At 42.0% G+C, this 16,284-nt stretch overlaps 1 protein-coding gene across 3 annotated transcripts in view; it reads left to right on the top strand.

Annotated features, from left to right (window-relative positions):
- GLCE (glucuronic acid epimerase) overlaps positions 1–6,818 on the top strand; it is a 108,257-nt gene extending 101,439 nt beyond the window's left edge. For all 3 annotated transcript variants that reach the window (XM_025296243.3, XM_025296241.3, XM_025296242.3), the window contains one exon: positions 2,600–6,818. In XM_025296243.3, coding sequence (XP_025152028.1) covers positions 2,600–3,624 — 1,025 coding nt within the window. In that variant the 3' untranslated portion in view covers positions 3,625–6,818. The remainder of the gene's footprint in view (positions 1–2,599) is intronic.
- The last annotated feature ends 9,466 nt before the right edge of the window (positions 6,819–16,284 follow it).

The raw sequence follows: 16,284 nt of genomic DNA, 5'->3' as shown, positions 1-16,284 counted from the left end.
TGAAATCTAAAAAAGGATCAGCTAAAAAGTTCAAGGTTATATAAGGAATATTTACTGTGTGAAGAGCCAGGCCACAAGAACCAGGTTACTGCATGAGGGCTTTCTCCTTCCAGAGATCTATATCCCACAGGAATGAAGTTCCTCAGTTTAATATTTAAGCATAGTATTCATCCTTTAATTTTCAAACTATTTTGCATTAAAGTAGAAATTTTTCTTTCTAGGGAGAGCCATCCTTTCCTTTGCCTATTTTTTACCAGTAGCTTTTTATTTTTTCAAGTTAATATAGCATCACCAACCGGGCCTGCTTCCTATGTGGAATTTTGTTAATGTGCTAGATTGTTTCAAACTTCATATAAAGCCATTTCATTAATAAAATCTTTTATAAAATCAAATTAACTTTATGCAACATTTCCCCTTTTACTAAGACAGTCTCATTAATTGGGATGTAATGTATTTCTCTCCACTAATCAATATCCATGAGAATTAATGAGTTCATTAGTTAAAAAGACAATGGAATAATTTTAGTTAGCACCTCAGGCTTAGTTTTCTGTGGAGAAATGTTGTCAAGAGCAGAACTCATCCTTCCTCGCACCAGCCTTGCCAGTTGGTAAATAAAAAGAGAGAAAAGGTTAAAAGACCTTTTCTGTATTCTCTCCTTGCCCTTTATTGATGGCTGTGTAATTCACAGACCTTGAAAGCCACAATACAAATCTACTCCTTCTAGATGGCCTTAAGTAATGGATTTATGAGTGTTTAACGCAGTGCAAATAATGAGTGACCTTTAGTTTTGTATTCTGTGACTAAAACTTCTTTTATCCTGTAGCATTCTGTGATATTCTAGTACACAGAGCATCTTTGCCTATTGTAAAACAACAAGCTTGGCTGGGTGAGAAAGTACATGGAGATGTTTAAGAATATTTAGCTTATGGCTTGTAGCAGGAAATGCTTAGACTGAAAAGGACTTTTGATTTTGGGTGCATCTAGAGGTCTTATTTTTACACTGATGAATAGTGTAGTCTGGATTAGGGTGGAAAACAGCAGCCCTCATCTTGATCTCCTCAAGGGCTGAGAAGCTTTTTAGAACCATCCCTTGAATTCTGTTCTATTTAGAACAGTAAAAGAAACTGAGCATATTATAAGCAAACAGTAGCAGCAACAGGAAGAAGAAACATTTTGTTGTTCGATTTCTTCTTCCTGCTGCTGCTACTGTTTGGTTTTAATATGCTCAGTTTCTTTTATTCGTAGAAGTCAACTTTCCGAGTGTCAGCTGTCTTCATACTATAGATATGCAAGAGAAATTTCCTGTTTGACTATTTGCCAAATAGAACAGCTCTTACTATTTTTTCAGTCTCTGAACCCTTTGGCTTCAGAATTATCATCATCGTTTTTTACTATGTTCCAAGCCACTATCCTTTTTCTTTTTAATCCTCACAGTTTCCTTGCAAAGTAATATTATCTCTACTTAACACATGAAGAAACCAAGGCTCAAAGATGTATCTTGTTGAACATCTCAAAGCTAGTAAGTGGTGGAGTTAATAATTCAAACTATGTTTGTTTAACTCCAAAGCCTATGCTTTCCCCTCCGTCTCCCCCAGTATTCCTCACTTTGTTGACTATAGGAGCCCATTGCTTATTTCCAGAAGTTTTATTTACAATTCCAGTGAATATCTGAAAACAAACCTATCATCTGCAACAACGATGGGTGATTAAGAGCATGTACTTTATAGAGCCAGACTAAGCAACCTGGGTTCAACTTTTTGTACCTTAGGCAAGATACTTAACTTTTCTGTCTCTGTTCATCATCCATAAAGAGTAATAATAATGGCACTACTCTTGTAATTGTTATAATGGCTAAATGAATTAATGTGTAAAGCACTTAGAACACAGTAAATACTTACCAAATATTAATTAAATAAAAAATTTGGGGGGAATTCCCTGGCAGTCCAGTGTTTAGGACTCCATGCTTCTACTGTGAGGGGCTGGGTTCAGTTGCTGATGGGGGAACTACGATCCCACAAGCATACAGCATAGCCAAAAAAAAATTTTTTTTGAAATTGGTTTTCAAAAAGTCACTCAAAACATCATTTGATGTTTAAGTCTAAGATGTTCTCATTCTCCATACAACTTCCATAATTGTCTGATCCATCAATTCATATCTAACCATTCTTCTCTTCTAGCCTCTTTCTTGTAATACTATGTGTTGAACCAGCTTTTGGCTATTTTTTTTTCTTTTTGTATAATAGGTATATTAGACAGTCATTGATTATTGATCAACCAGTTTTGATCTAGAAAAGGCAGTTTGACCACAGTATTTCTGCTAAGGCCATTAACCCTGCTAATGTAAACTAGACAGGCCAAAAGGTAAAAGAGCTTTGGTCTGATGCTCACAAGCCATCGTGGACTCAACAATTCTGCCATTTGTTTATGGTTAACTTAGTAAAAATAAAAATTAAAAAAATACTAATCCAACATATAAAATATTGATGTATTAATTTTGTATGGTCAGTGATTATCAAGGATGAATTGCAAGTAACTTTTAAACACAGAGAGAGACCTTCTATTCTAACCAGTATTTTTTGGTATATTTTTTCCCCTACAGAAACCAGTGAAGGTGTATCCTTGCAACTGGGGAACACAAAAGATTTTATTATTTCATTTGACCTCAAGTTCTTAACAAATGGAAGTGTGTCTGTGGTTCTGGAGACGACAGAAAAGAATCAGCTCTTCACTGTACATTATGTCTCAAATACCCAGCTAATTGCTTTTAAAGAAAGAGACATATACTATGGCATCGGGCCCAGAACATCATGGAGCACGGTTACCCGGGACCTGGTCACTGACCTCAGGAAAGGAGTGGGTCTTTCCAACACAAAAGCTGTCAAGCCAACAAGAATAATGCCCAAGAAGGTGGTTAGGTTGATTGCGAAAGGGAAGGGCTTCCTTGACAACATTACCATCTCTACCACAGCCCACATGGCTGCCTTCTTCGCTGCCAGTGACTGGCTGGTGAGGAACCAGGATGAGAAAGGTGGCTGGCCGATTATGGTGACCCGTAAGTTAGGGGAAGGCTTCAAGTCTTTAGAGCCAGGGTGGTACTCCGCCATGGCCCAAGGGCAAGCCATTTCTACATTAGTCAGGGCCTATCTCTTAACAAAAGACCATATATTCCTCAATTCAGCTTTAAGGGCAACAGCCCCTTACAAGTTTCTGTCAGAGCAGCATGGAGTCAAGGCTGTGTTTATGAATAAACATGACTGGTATGAAGAATATCCAACTACACCTAGCTCTTTTGTTTTAAATGGCTTTATGTATTCTTTAATTGGGCTGTATGACTTAAAAGAAACTGCAGGGGAAAAACTCGGGAAAGAAGCGAGGTCCTTGTATGAGCGTGGCATGGAATCCCTTAAAGCCATGCTCCCCTTATACGACACTGGCTCAGGAACCATCTACGACCTCCGGCACTTCATGCTTGGCATTGCCCCCAACCTGGCCCGCTGGGACTATCACACCACCCACATCAATCAACTGCAGCTGCTTAGCACCATTGATGAGTCCCCAATCTTCAAAGAATTTGTCAAGAGGTGGAAGAGCTACCTTAAAGGCAGCCGGGCAAAGCACAACTAGAGCTCAGAACCAAAATCCTACGTCAGCCTCTGCTGTACACAGAAACTAGAGGCTCTATGTCAGCAGAGCATAGGCACATTTTAAAAGGTTGTATACTAGGTTTTTGTGAATTACATCAAAGTGATAAATGATCCTTAAAACCAGTCTTCTGAGATAATTGCATTCCATGGGTTTAGTGTTTAGAATGTCGATGGCATTTACAGCAGAAAAGTGTTTAGTCAGTGGGCTGAATGAAGATATTTAACTTGGCCTCGCTTATCACCCTGTTCAGTTCCACAGGTAGTCCAGTTCTCTCGATTTGGGAAAGACAATGGTAAGTAGCTCTTGATGGCCAGCTGTCCAGCACTTGTCTGAAAACTTAGTATGGGGCTCTTTTAAAATGTGGTTATTTATGTTTATGTTGAAAGCAGACTTTAAAAAATAATGTGCTAAAATACAGTAAATATGTACTTGTAGCCTGAATAGTGGACTGTGTGCAACTTTAAAAATGATCTTTCTTTTCTATAAATTAATTTCTTAGGGGTGGATGAGCATTTGTTGTATTTGTTCAAGTTGTTATATATGGAGAATATTTTGAATTTATGGTTTGCTTGAAGTGTGTAAATTAAAAACACAACCAGTGTTCAGGCTTCACAGTTATATAATGTAAGCACAACTAAAATGAAACTTGTTGACTGCACAAGAAATTATGAAACAGAACAAAAGTGTTATCTGTTTTATGAAACGATCTACAATCAGTAAAGATTTGATAATCAGTATACCCCTCCTGTACCCCCATTGTGGTGGTTTCTTTTTGCCACTATCTCAAATTTTGTATTTCATTTCAGACTACACTTGAGAGTTTTGTCTATTTTGGGGGGACATTTTGGGGACATTTGGGAAATTTTACTATAAACCTAGATTTGATGAGGAGGTAGTAACTTTAATAAGCCCACTACCACTGCCTTTTCTAGATTCTTTTCCCCTTTAAGGAAAAATATTAGGTCAGATATTATAAGGATTGTAGCAGATTTTTTTCCTACTTAGATCATTCTTGGTCTACAGCTTTCCAAACTATTGATATACACAAAATACATAGTTTTTGTGTAAGCTTTCCAAACTTTTCTGGTGTTTTTTCTTTGCAGTTTTTAATTTTAAATTATTTCAGCTCTATATTAGCTGTACATGTGTAATCAGACCGTTATTTTGGTTTTATATCCCACATACCTCACATAAATAGGCATCATAGCCCTCACACCCTGGGCAGTGTCTGCTCTAGGACTTAGGCAGTAGGTCAGAACTGAGGGAGGTTGATTTTGCTGTCTCAGTTTTAGTGTATGACAATACATTAAATCAATACAATAACTTATACAGATTGGAAATACGAGATCTGGTACTTTCAGAGGACTGAGTCTGACACACGCAGTGCAGTGTGTGTGTGACCTATATGAAATGCACATCAAGAGCGAGGTGGGCACCTGCCTGCCCACTGTATCTTGCCTGGACTCAGCCTACCAACACCACTCAGAAATGGCAAAATGCGTACATGCCTTTGTGCAACATATATGTTGTATCAGCAGCCGGAACGAAGACCTACAACTGACATGAAACTGTTAGTCACTAAGTCGTGTCCAACTCTTTGTGACCTCATAGACTGTAGCCCACCAGGCTTCTCTGTCCATGGAATTCTCGAGGCGAGAACACTAGAGTGAGGAGCCATTCCCTGGCTCCAGGGGAACTTCCCAACCCAGGGACCGAACCTGGGTCTCCTACATTGCAGGCAGAGTCTTTACCATCTGAGCCACCAGGGAAGCCCATGGAAACTGGCCATGGAAAAGTAAGTTGAAACTCCCAGTTGAAACAACCACACGTCAATTTTGCCACAACAGTTCTCCCTAGCTGTTGACCTTTGTAGTCTTCATACATTAGATGTCTCAATAAGAATATCTAGACTCCTTTTTTTATTTTATTTTCACTGCTCAAAAATAAACTTCCTCCAGTCTGGAAATCCTTTTTATGCCATTGTATTTGTTATTATTTAGAGCAGTCCAGACTTCTGCCTTCTGTTTGCATACTGCTACTTCAGATTGAGGGGATCAGTGAAAACAGTGTGGTACTGCTTCTGTGACAAATCCCAGTGCCTTAACAATGTGGCTGTATTTTCTCACTGAAAATAGAAAGACATTTTGATCTAGAAATGGCATTGCAATTTCTTTGCTGTTGGTCTCATACTGCCTTCCATGTTGCAACACCAACTCGATTTTTCCTGTGATCCCAGGATTTTCAAAGAGGGTGAGTTGAACCTGTAGCATCCCTGGCAATACAAACCAGTAGTTCTCAAACTTTAGAATGCCTCAGAATCACCTGGGAGCTTACTGAAATACAGATTCCAGATATCCAGTAAATCTGCCAGTGAAGCATGGTAGTCTGAATTTTTAAAATACGCATTCAGGTAATTCTGAGGCAAATGATCTGAGGGACATATGTGGGGAAACACTGCCCAAGACCATCCGTCGTTTTTGTTCCGAAACACACATGGAGTTTTCTAGGGTTTTAAATCATGCAAAATGTTTAGTCTGAGATTAGAGAAAATGGGGAAGGTATTTTGCTGTTTGTTTTTTTTTTAATTCTTTAAATTTTTCCTTGTTCCAAGATTATGGGTATTAGTTGTTTATACTTATCTTGAGTTAGCTTTGATGTTTAATTAAATCTATTGCCACTTCAGTTATAAAACCAGCCAAAAGTTTCCAGATAAAGGTCAAGTTTGACCCTTTCAGAGTTACTGTACATAAAGGCTTCATCCAAAAACCATCCAGTGTACGTGAGCAAATACAAGAAATGACACACAAGCACAACTCTTCCGATGTGGCAGTCCTTTTTCTTTATAGGTGTGCAAAAGTTTCACTGAAAGCTGCTATTTTCATCCTCCTTGTGATTGTTTTTCTTGTTTCTCCATTGTACATGTGGGTTATAGACCATATGTTAAATATGCAATAAAGTGTTTACTGGATGCCCTTCTGAAGGGTAGTCCTTTGTAAAGCTGTACAGACTTTGCAGTTTAAGCACAATGTGCACATGTTAGTTTTATATACAGCAAAACTTGATTTTTTGCAGATGGAAAGGTATTTTGTTTCTATACAAAGTAAATGGATTGTTTGTGCTTAATGTAAAGCTGCTTTATATAATTGTAAAATAAAGTTTTTATCTTAAAAGGACTATACCTGGATGTTTCTCTTCTCTGTTTATTCTAAGATTACTTGAGCCCGGCAAGCAGATTTCTGACCATTTTCGGTTCGGCTGGTGGCAACTAGTCACACAATAAATGTTCGTGAAAGGTGTATGAGACCCTTTAAGACAAATTGGGGAATATCATATGGGCCTTCACCCTAAGGAGGTTTAGTCCTGGGTGGGGCGGTGGAGAACACAGTGTCCACAAACAGTTTAAGAAAAATAAAATGCCAAATGATATGGTCAGTCAGGGAGGGTGTTACAGAGGAGATGGAGCTAAGCAGGGGCTTTAGGCCTGGGTGCCAGCTGGGAGAAGACGAGGTAATGTGAGCGAGAGCAGGGTGCCGCGACGGTGGTAAGGACGCCTTTTCCCATGCTAATGCAGGCTGGGAACCGTTATTGACTCATTCTGATTTAATTGAAAATGTATTCTTGTATTTTCCATGTTACCCTCTTCTCTAGAACAAAAAACGCTACTTAATCTTTTCCCCTCTTCCTTTCAGAGAGTAATGATTTAGGCTCCCAAGTAGGTATGAAATCAGAGACCAGTCTGGCTTTCTGTTATGTTTCATTGCACATTATTTTTTAGGTTATAAATATTCCACACCATTTGTATGTTGGAATTCCAGTTGATCACCAGTCAACTTTTTCTAGCTGATGAGTACGTATCCTTTGACAGGCTGCTAATCAGCATTGTTGGCATTTCTTCCTTCTGTCTCATCCTCAGTTGGGAAACAGCCATCAGGATGCAAGCAGTCCTTGGTCTGAATGAGGTCTCAGGCTGCTCTTGCCTTAATTTTGCTGTTTGTACAAACTGTTAGTACATCAACTATTCCACTTCAGCACACTGAGCATCACATATTAGCCTCCCTATAGCCCTTGAGGTGGGTCAGACCCTCCATGCTACAGAGAACCTATTTCATGGTCTGGTGAGTTCTGCTTTCCTGAGAATGCTTCCTCTGTCTCCAGAGGGCTCTGATGGCCACTGTGTGCCCTGTGACTGCCTCCTCCGGCATGACTAGACAGGGTGAGTCCCTCACTCAATCTGGGCCAGTCAGTCTCTTCCCAGGAACTGGAAATTGGGATGAATTAAGAAAGAAAAAACAAAACTGAAGCAGATACACAATGAAAAGCAGAGATGAGAACAGAATCTTGGCAGTGCTCCAGGCCCTGGATCCAGTGCATTTCTGAGGCCTGCTGCATTCTGCTCTGGTTCCATAAGCTACCACTGTATCCTTAAGATAAATGAATCCTGCTTAACAACATAGTGTTTCTATTACAAACAAAAACATAATGTGAGTTCTGCATTTTCCTTTGGTCTGGACCACTGTATTTGCTCGGGCTGCCATTTTTTAAAATGCCACAGAAATGTGTGGCTTAAATAGTGGGAATTTCTTTGCAGTTCTGGAGGCTATAAGTCCAAAATCCAGATGTCATCAGGGGTGGTTTCTTCTGAGGCCTCTTCCCTTGGCATGCAGATGGCCGCCTTCTTGCTGTGTCCTCACGTGGTATTGCCTGTGTTCTAACCTGTCATACTAAATCGGGGCCCATTAATTCACAAACCTCATTTTACCTTAGCTACCTCTATAAGAGGCTTCCCTCAAAGCTCAGTTGGTAAAGAATCTGCCTGCAATGCAGGAGACCTGGGTTTGATCCCTGGGTCAGGAAGATCTGCTGGAGAAGGAAATGGCAACCCACTCCAGTATTCTTGCCTGGAGAATCCCATGGACAGAGGAGCCTGGCAGGCTACACTCCATGGGGTCACAAGAGTCGGACACGACTTAGCGACAAAACAACCACCACCTCTTGAAAGGTCCTCTCTCAAAATACAGTCACAATCTGAGGTCCTCGTGGTTAGGACTTCACCATGGAATTGGGACACAATTCAGCCCATTAGCAACCACTCTTTACTCCTTAAGTGCACTGAAACCGAACTAGCCAGAGTTGCCATTTAATTTGTTGACCCCAAGCTTAAGGCCAAAACTCAGAGATCTTTAGGGCATGTTCAATGAGCTGAAATCTAGACCTGGGACTCAGAAAACTGGGCTCTCTGGCTCTGCTGTTATCACGTCAGGAACTTACTCCACCCCTGGGCATCAGCCGCTTCATAATATAGTCCAGTAAGAGAGAACTGGTTGATCTTAAAGTTTTTAAAATAAACTACCAAAAAGTAATCACTAAACTTAAGCAGTGGTGCTAGAAAAATATATGGACACCATCATCAGCTGCTAGTTTTTATCCTTCCTGCCATGTGCTATTTCTATTAGCCCATTCTGAATGTAGAACTCCAAAGTATTGCAAAAAGTATATTCAGATGCAGAATATATCAAAATTGTAGGTTATGGTGAGATTTTTTTTCATGACAATTTAAAAAATATCAAGTCTGCATTATTGTAGCTATTATAAATAGCGAACAATATAGGGATAAAATACTGTCTTTCATTATACCAGCTCATTAAAGATGTCAAATCAAAAATGGATGTGAATTTAAATGCTGTACTAGTGATGAGTTTCAGTGTTTGCTGCTCACTTTCTGGTGGAAAAGATACAGTTACCATCTGGTAAGTATGATTGGTAACTTGTGTGTGTATGCTGCATTTCCTGAATGTTAAGTAGCAGCAACACTGTGTAATTTTGCTAATCCTTTTTCAGGAGTAGGATTTTGTGAAATGACAGGACTGCAAAGTAAACCATCAAGGAGGAGCTGTAGCCAAGAAAACAGCAAAAGAAGAAAAAAGTCCTGTGAAGGATCAGAAATAGAGCAACCCACAAACTGGTGGTGAACACACAGTTCAGGTAGGGTATTATCAGGCAACCCCACACACATTGCCTCTAAGCTGAGCACCTGGAAGAGCCAGTGCCTTCCTGGGATTTTGCTGTGTTCTCATCGGCACCCGGAGGTAAGAATGACTGCTCCATTTCAGCTTAGAAAATCTAGTAGTGTTAACTAGTGTGCGTAGTTGCTCAGTTGTGTCCGACCGACTCTTTGCAACTCCATGGGCTATAGCCCACCAAGCTCCTCTGTCCATGGAATTCTCCAGGCAAGAATACCGGAGTGGGTTGCCATTTCCTCCTCTAGAGGATCTTCCCGACCCAAGGATCGAACCTAGGTCTCCTGTGTCTCTTGCATTGCAGGTGGATTCTTTACCCGAAGTCCCTGAGATCCGGTGGGGGTAGAAGGGTCTTTGGCAAAAGTGCATGATCTTAATTTAATGCCTGTTATTTGCCTTTGCTTTTTTAATACTGGTGAAATGAAATCTCTGCAACTCAATGGAATATAGGGTGGGAGGCCCCAAACTAATTCCCAAATTCCATCGATGGTGTGGCAAGGTAATCGAGAAGAGCGCATCATCTCCACTCGTATGGACAACAAAAAGAGATGCTGCCTCCATCTGGAAACATCCACCAGAAGGTGTTACCCAGGTAGCTTATCAGCTAGAGCTCTATTGGCTAGAGCTCTGAGCGTCAGGGTACAGCAAACTATGGTTCTGGATTGGTGTTTCTAGATCATTTTTTGCTTGGGAAGAAGTACCACTGTTGTCCCCCAAACTCGACCTCATGTACAGCTCAGCTTAACTCGGGTGGTAGATGAGAAAACAAAACACTGTTTAAGTAACTCTGTCAAGGTCATGAAACTCTTTTCATGTGTTCCCTGTCTCAGGACAGCAGAGGTAAGACGATGCTGTGCCTGCCCTGAGCCACAGCCGGAAGTGCTCTTCCTCTGATGGGCTTTGCATAGCCTCCCCCTCCCCAGATCAGAGCCAAGCAGTAGTGGGCTCAGGCAAAATGACTCCATGTACTCGCCTTTTAATTCTTTTGTCAGTCTCAAGAGGAAGTACTATGTGAACTTCACAGATAAAAACTGAACTTGCAGAAGTCAAACAATTTGCCAGAAGTCACTCAGTAATTTGACAGTGTGGTATGTCTGCCCCCAGATTCCATGTTCCAAACCATCATCCCCAAGCAATAGCCACGATCCACTATCTCCTGACTCCACCCCAGGGGGCTCGACTAGGGATGCAGGTCACAGCCCCAGTCTTGGCCCAAGATGGGGAAATGAGCCCATTTCATCTGTGGATGCTATCAGAACTGCTGAAATGGATACTTGCTCCACTAAATGATTAGAAGAGCCCAGAAAAAGGAGGTTTCTTCAGCGATCAGGTCTCCTTGATATGTGCCCTGCTTATTCTGCATCCCCGGACTATTCACATTAGATTTTGGATGACTTAGCATTGCAGCCCTTCCAAGCCCCTCTAACACCCTCCTGCTGTTTACTGTCTTCCATAATGGACTTTCAAAACTCTATATGCTACAGAGTAAGATCTAAGTAGAGTGTGTCTGTGTGTGCATGTGCACACACACACACATGAAAATGCACAGGAACCATCTGAAAGGATTCATAGCAGCCAGTTACCAGCACTGCCAGCTGCTGGGGAGACACTGATGAGTGAGAATGGGTCCCTGCCCTCTCTAATCAGTGAGGTAATAGATTCAGGAGGCACACGTATTGTCTGCTATGAAAACAAAATATTTTAAAATATTACAAATTCCAAATCAGAATTCGCAGTAATGAAATTCTAAAGAAACTTGCTACATTAAACTTCTTAGCATCTTTCCATTCGTCTAGTTTATCCTTAGGGTGGTCCTAGGGGACCAGTGGAGTGGGCATCCCCTTTAACGGCTGAATGCAGGCCTCCCTGCGGCTTCTCATTTACTCCATCCCCTCCAAACAAACCAGTTCCCCAGAGTCCTCAGCACTGAACTCTCTGGGAGATGGGTCAGGGTCACAGTGAGCCCCAGACCCATGTGTGTGAGCGTGTACACACCAACACACACACACACAGTGCAGCCTGCCCACCCCCTTGGGAAATTCAGAACTCAGCCCAGGCCTGATGGGCCCAGCAGATCCTGAGGGCAAAAGCTACAGAGAAGTAAGGTTAACAGAAAACCCAAAGAAGTCAGGGAAACCACACACAGCTGCTGTCTTTTCAGTGGGAAGGAGACTGTCTCCCCACACTGGAACCACCCAGAAGAAATGCCCCAGCTGTCTTGTGGTTCATAGAATAATTCCAGTTCTCAGTTTAGGAAAAGGAGTTTAAAGCCAGGACCCCTGCCCATTCCCCTAAGCTCTACCTCACAGACCCCTCCCCAAAGTTATCTCCCACCCTTCTCACCCCCAGCAAGCTACCCTTGAAATCAGAGACTCTTGGGCTAAACTGTGATTCCTGTCAAAATGTGAACTAAATTGTAAGCTGTTAGTTATATCAGGTATACCTTGGTATAAATGGAGTGACCACATCCTTTTTAAGAGTGTTTTTCTGGGGACTTCTCTGGTGCTTCAGTGGTTGGGAACCCACCTGCCAATGCAAGGGACATGAGTTCAATTCCTGGGACCAGGAAGATTCCACATGCCTCAGGCAACTAAGCCTGTGTGGCACAACTACCGAAGGCCATGCACCCTAGAGTCCACGCTCCACAGCAAGAGAAGCCCACACACCACAACTAGAGAGTAGCCCCCCTTGCTGCAACTAGAGAAAGCCCACATGCAGCAACAAAGACCCAGCACAGCCCAAAAATAATTAAAAAAAGAAAAAGAAAAAAAACCCTTAAGTTTTTACTAGGTGAACCAAACAGAACACATTTTTAAATTAGATTTAACTCATGGGTGACCGAAAGTATTGGGCTTCCCTGGTAGCTCAGTGGTAAAGAATCCTCCTGCCCATACAGGAGACACTGGTTTGATCCCTGGGTGGGGAAGATCACCTGGAGAAGAAAAGGACAACCCACTCCAGTATTCTTGCCTGGGAAATCCCTGGTGGGCTACAGTCCATGGGGGTCACAAAGAGTTAGACACGAGTTAGCAACAATAACAACAAACCTGGCATTATCTTAGGATTTCCTAGGTATTTATACAGGCCCTTACCCCCAGCTGATAATGAGATCTACCCATTATCTAACCCCCATTGTTCCTACTGGAGCATTAGCATGTCTCGATTTTATGTGGTAAGAGTTATCTCAGTTCTTCTCTGTGCTATGACAGTTCTTCCAAGGCTCTGCTCAGCTCCAAGATCCGAATTAAAGCCGCACTTCAGCCATAAAGCATCTCTGACAGCCTGAACTGCAGCCCTCTCCCCTCCAGCTCCTGTGGGCATTCTGAAGGAACCCATGATGAGCTATATTGTAATGCCTGAGCCCTTTGACTCAGTTGTCAACACCCATTCTCTAAACCAATGGTTCTCACTAGGGCAATGTCTGCCACCTAGGGGACATTTAGCATTGTCTAGAGATATTTGGGGCTTTCCAGGTGGCGCTAGTGGTAAAGAACCTGCCTGCCAATGCGGGAGACATAAGAGATGCCAGTTTGATTCCTGGGTTGGGAAGATCCCCTGGAGGAGAGCATAGCAATCCACTCCAGTATTCTTGCCTGGAGAATCCCATGGACCACGGAACCTGGCGGTAGATATTTTCATGGCCAAAGTTTGGGGGAGGCATCTAGTGGGTAGAGGCTAGGAGTTTACTGAACATCCTACAACACATGGGATGGCCACTCACAACAAAGAATTATCCAGCCCAGATGTCAATAGTCCTGAGGTTGAGAAAAACTGCCCTCAGCTGGCCCTGAATAAGCCGCTTGAGGTCAGGTCTATGTCTTGTTTAATGCTGTGCCTAAGGGTCTACTTGAGTACCTCCTGGCTGGCAGGCAGGAGGTACTCAAGTACTCAAGGGGGTCTAAAGAGAAAGAGCCAGTCTCAGCCCAGGAACACACAGCTGAGTCAGGGAAGGGACCACGAGCATACCGGCTTTCCTCCACACTGACAGTTCAACTGGGGCAGGACAACCATGACATGGATTGCTGAGAGGGGCTTCATGAGTGTGGGGAGAGGGCCTTAGAATTGTTTAGTTGGGTTCTTAAGGTTGCAAGAACAGAAATCCAGGGAGAGAGATGAGACATTCACTGTGGAGATAAGTGAATGGAAACCAAGCCTTGAGAAAAACGGAGCAGCTACAAGAAGGCTGGGCTAGGAGATGTCATGCTGGCAACGTCCATCTCCTACATCCAGGTTCATCCAGACTTTCCTGCTTACCCTTGACCAGGGCCCCTACCACAGCCGGCTTATCCAGTAGCCACAGTGCCTAGGGTGCACAGTGCTTTTTAGGAACCCACACAAGTGCTTTAATGTTAATTTTTTCTAATATCAGAAGAAAAAATGAATAGAATAATAGTGAATATAAAGCAATGAATCCAGTCTGGATTATATTTGTCTTAATACCAATGCAGCACATTTTTATGGAGAAAGGGCTCTGCCCACACTCTCCAAGTCCCTCTACACCTACGCTGTGACCTCTCAAGTGCAACCTCCGTGGGCCACCTGTTCTAGTCTCTAAATGAAAATTCCACAGAGAATCCACTGGAGACATTTTAAACACAAAGATATAGCTAGGAAGTACACTGACTTTGATGAATTTTCCTTGGGAAAGGGCTTTCCGGAAAGGACTCCATTAAGTCAATTTAATTCCTTGATCAATTTTCTATAAAGCCCAGTTAAGCCATTTCCAATTTTTTCGCTTTTTTCATTTCGAGTTGACTGAAACTATTTTCATGGGGACTAATTCTTTTTCACATAAGTTTCATGTCAGAAATTCAGTTCACAGATCACAATTTGGTCAGTACTAGATTTCACTGGTGATAGATTCTGTCATGGCAAGTTCACTTCTGTGACCTTATTTCTACCAAGTCCACTTTCCAGGGTCAAATTTTGTTCTAAATTTGATCAGGAATATTTGATTCTTTCATGTAGAAGATAACAACCTGTCTAATTTAGCCATCTCAGTTTTTCTCTGTGTTAGATAAAAGACTTACAAGTTTCTAACAATTTCTTAGCTTATGCCGTGAGACAGTTGAGACTACATTTATAAGAATGGAGAGTTAGGGTGGGGCCAGAGAGGAGGCAGAGTAGAGAGAATTAGCAGCACTCCTGAGTTGCTGAGTGCACACAGGATGTCCTGGGGAGGGGAGAGAATTGATGGGAAGATGGAAATATTCTCTGATCCGGCTCATCTTTGTCTACTCTTAAGTTGTAGGTCACCTGAACACCCTTGGATCAGCTGGGCATAAGAGGAAGCCTGTGGTATAAAATACCATGGCCTACATCTTTCACTGAGCCAACTGCTGGGACAAGCCAGTCCACAGGAAGGAGGTAAGACATGAAAGCAGTGCTCTTGGGCAAGAGTTTCCACCTGGAGAATTGTCTCTGTGTCAAGAAGCACTTCCACGTATAATTATTTCCCATGATTTCTAAACAGCACTGTGAGGCAGGCCATGTTGCTGCTGATTCATGAACGAGGAATGAAAATAAGTCCAGTAAGGTGGGTCCTCTGGTTCTGCACTCAGGAGTTCCCTGTTATGCCTTACAGCCTCTCTGAAGAAGGATCTTAAGGAGATCTCCTAACCTTTATGGGGCCTGGAACAAGAGTGCAAATGGAGGCCCAACTATCACATGACTAAATATTTGAAAGTCCTCAATCAGGCACATAGGTTCTTTAAAGAAAATTTTTTTCAACTGCTACCTTAACAAATATACCTTAATAATGACAAAATCGAAAAATAGTGTTTTTCATGGGACTGAAAACTGGTTGTTTATTTCTTAACTTTCTATTTTATATTGGAATATAGTTGATTAACAATATTGTACTGGGAAAGCTGGTTTTTATATGGCTGAAAGTTAGTAAAATATCAAAGGTGACTGAATTTAATCATTACCATGTACATCTGGGGCTTCCCTGGTGGCTCAGTGGTAAAGAACCTGCCTGCAATGCAAAAGATGTAAGAGACGCTGGTTTGGTCCCTGGGTTGGGAAGATCCCCTGGAGACGGAAATGGCAACCTACCCCAGTATTCTGCCTGGAGAATCTTATGGACAGGGAGCCTGGCAGGCTACGGTCCAGAGGGTCACAAAGAGTCAGACACAAGTAAAGCAACTTAGCACACATGTACATCTGAGTGTTCTGTTAATGGGCTAATAATATTTGAAAGACTGTTGAGGGCAGGAGGAGAAGAGGGCAACAGAGGGTGAGATGGTTGGATGGCATCGTCGACTCAGTGGGTGTGAGTTTGAGCAAACTCTGGGAGATGGTGAAGTACAGGGAAGCCTGGCATGCTGCACTCCATGGGGTCACAAAGGGTCAGACATGACTGAGCAACTGAACAACAACAACAAATACATTATTCATTTAGTGCATAAATTTTCTCTTTTATTTCAACAAAATCAGTAGGTTAACTAATTGGTAACAAAATTGTGTTCTACTGCCAGAAATGACAAGCTAGACAACCTTTCTTGAGTTCTTCGTTTTTCTTTAAGTTCTGTGTGGAGACACTTCAATTTTCTGAGACAACAGCTACTGGAATTAGTTGTATGTTCCTTAAAGTGTTCCTTAGATTCAGAAGTGAATCATA

This window comes from Bubalus bubalis, chromosome 11 (assembly GCF_019923935.1).
Source record: "Bubalus bubalis isolate 160015118507 breed Murrah chromosome 11, NDDB_SH_1, whole genome shotgun sequence".
Classification (NCBI taxonomy): domain Eukaryota; kingdom Metazoa; phylum Chordata; class Mammalia; order Artiodactyla; family Bovidae; genus Bubalus; species Bubalus bubalis.
This window is presented reverse-complemented; position numbering and strand designations above follow the sequence as displayed.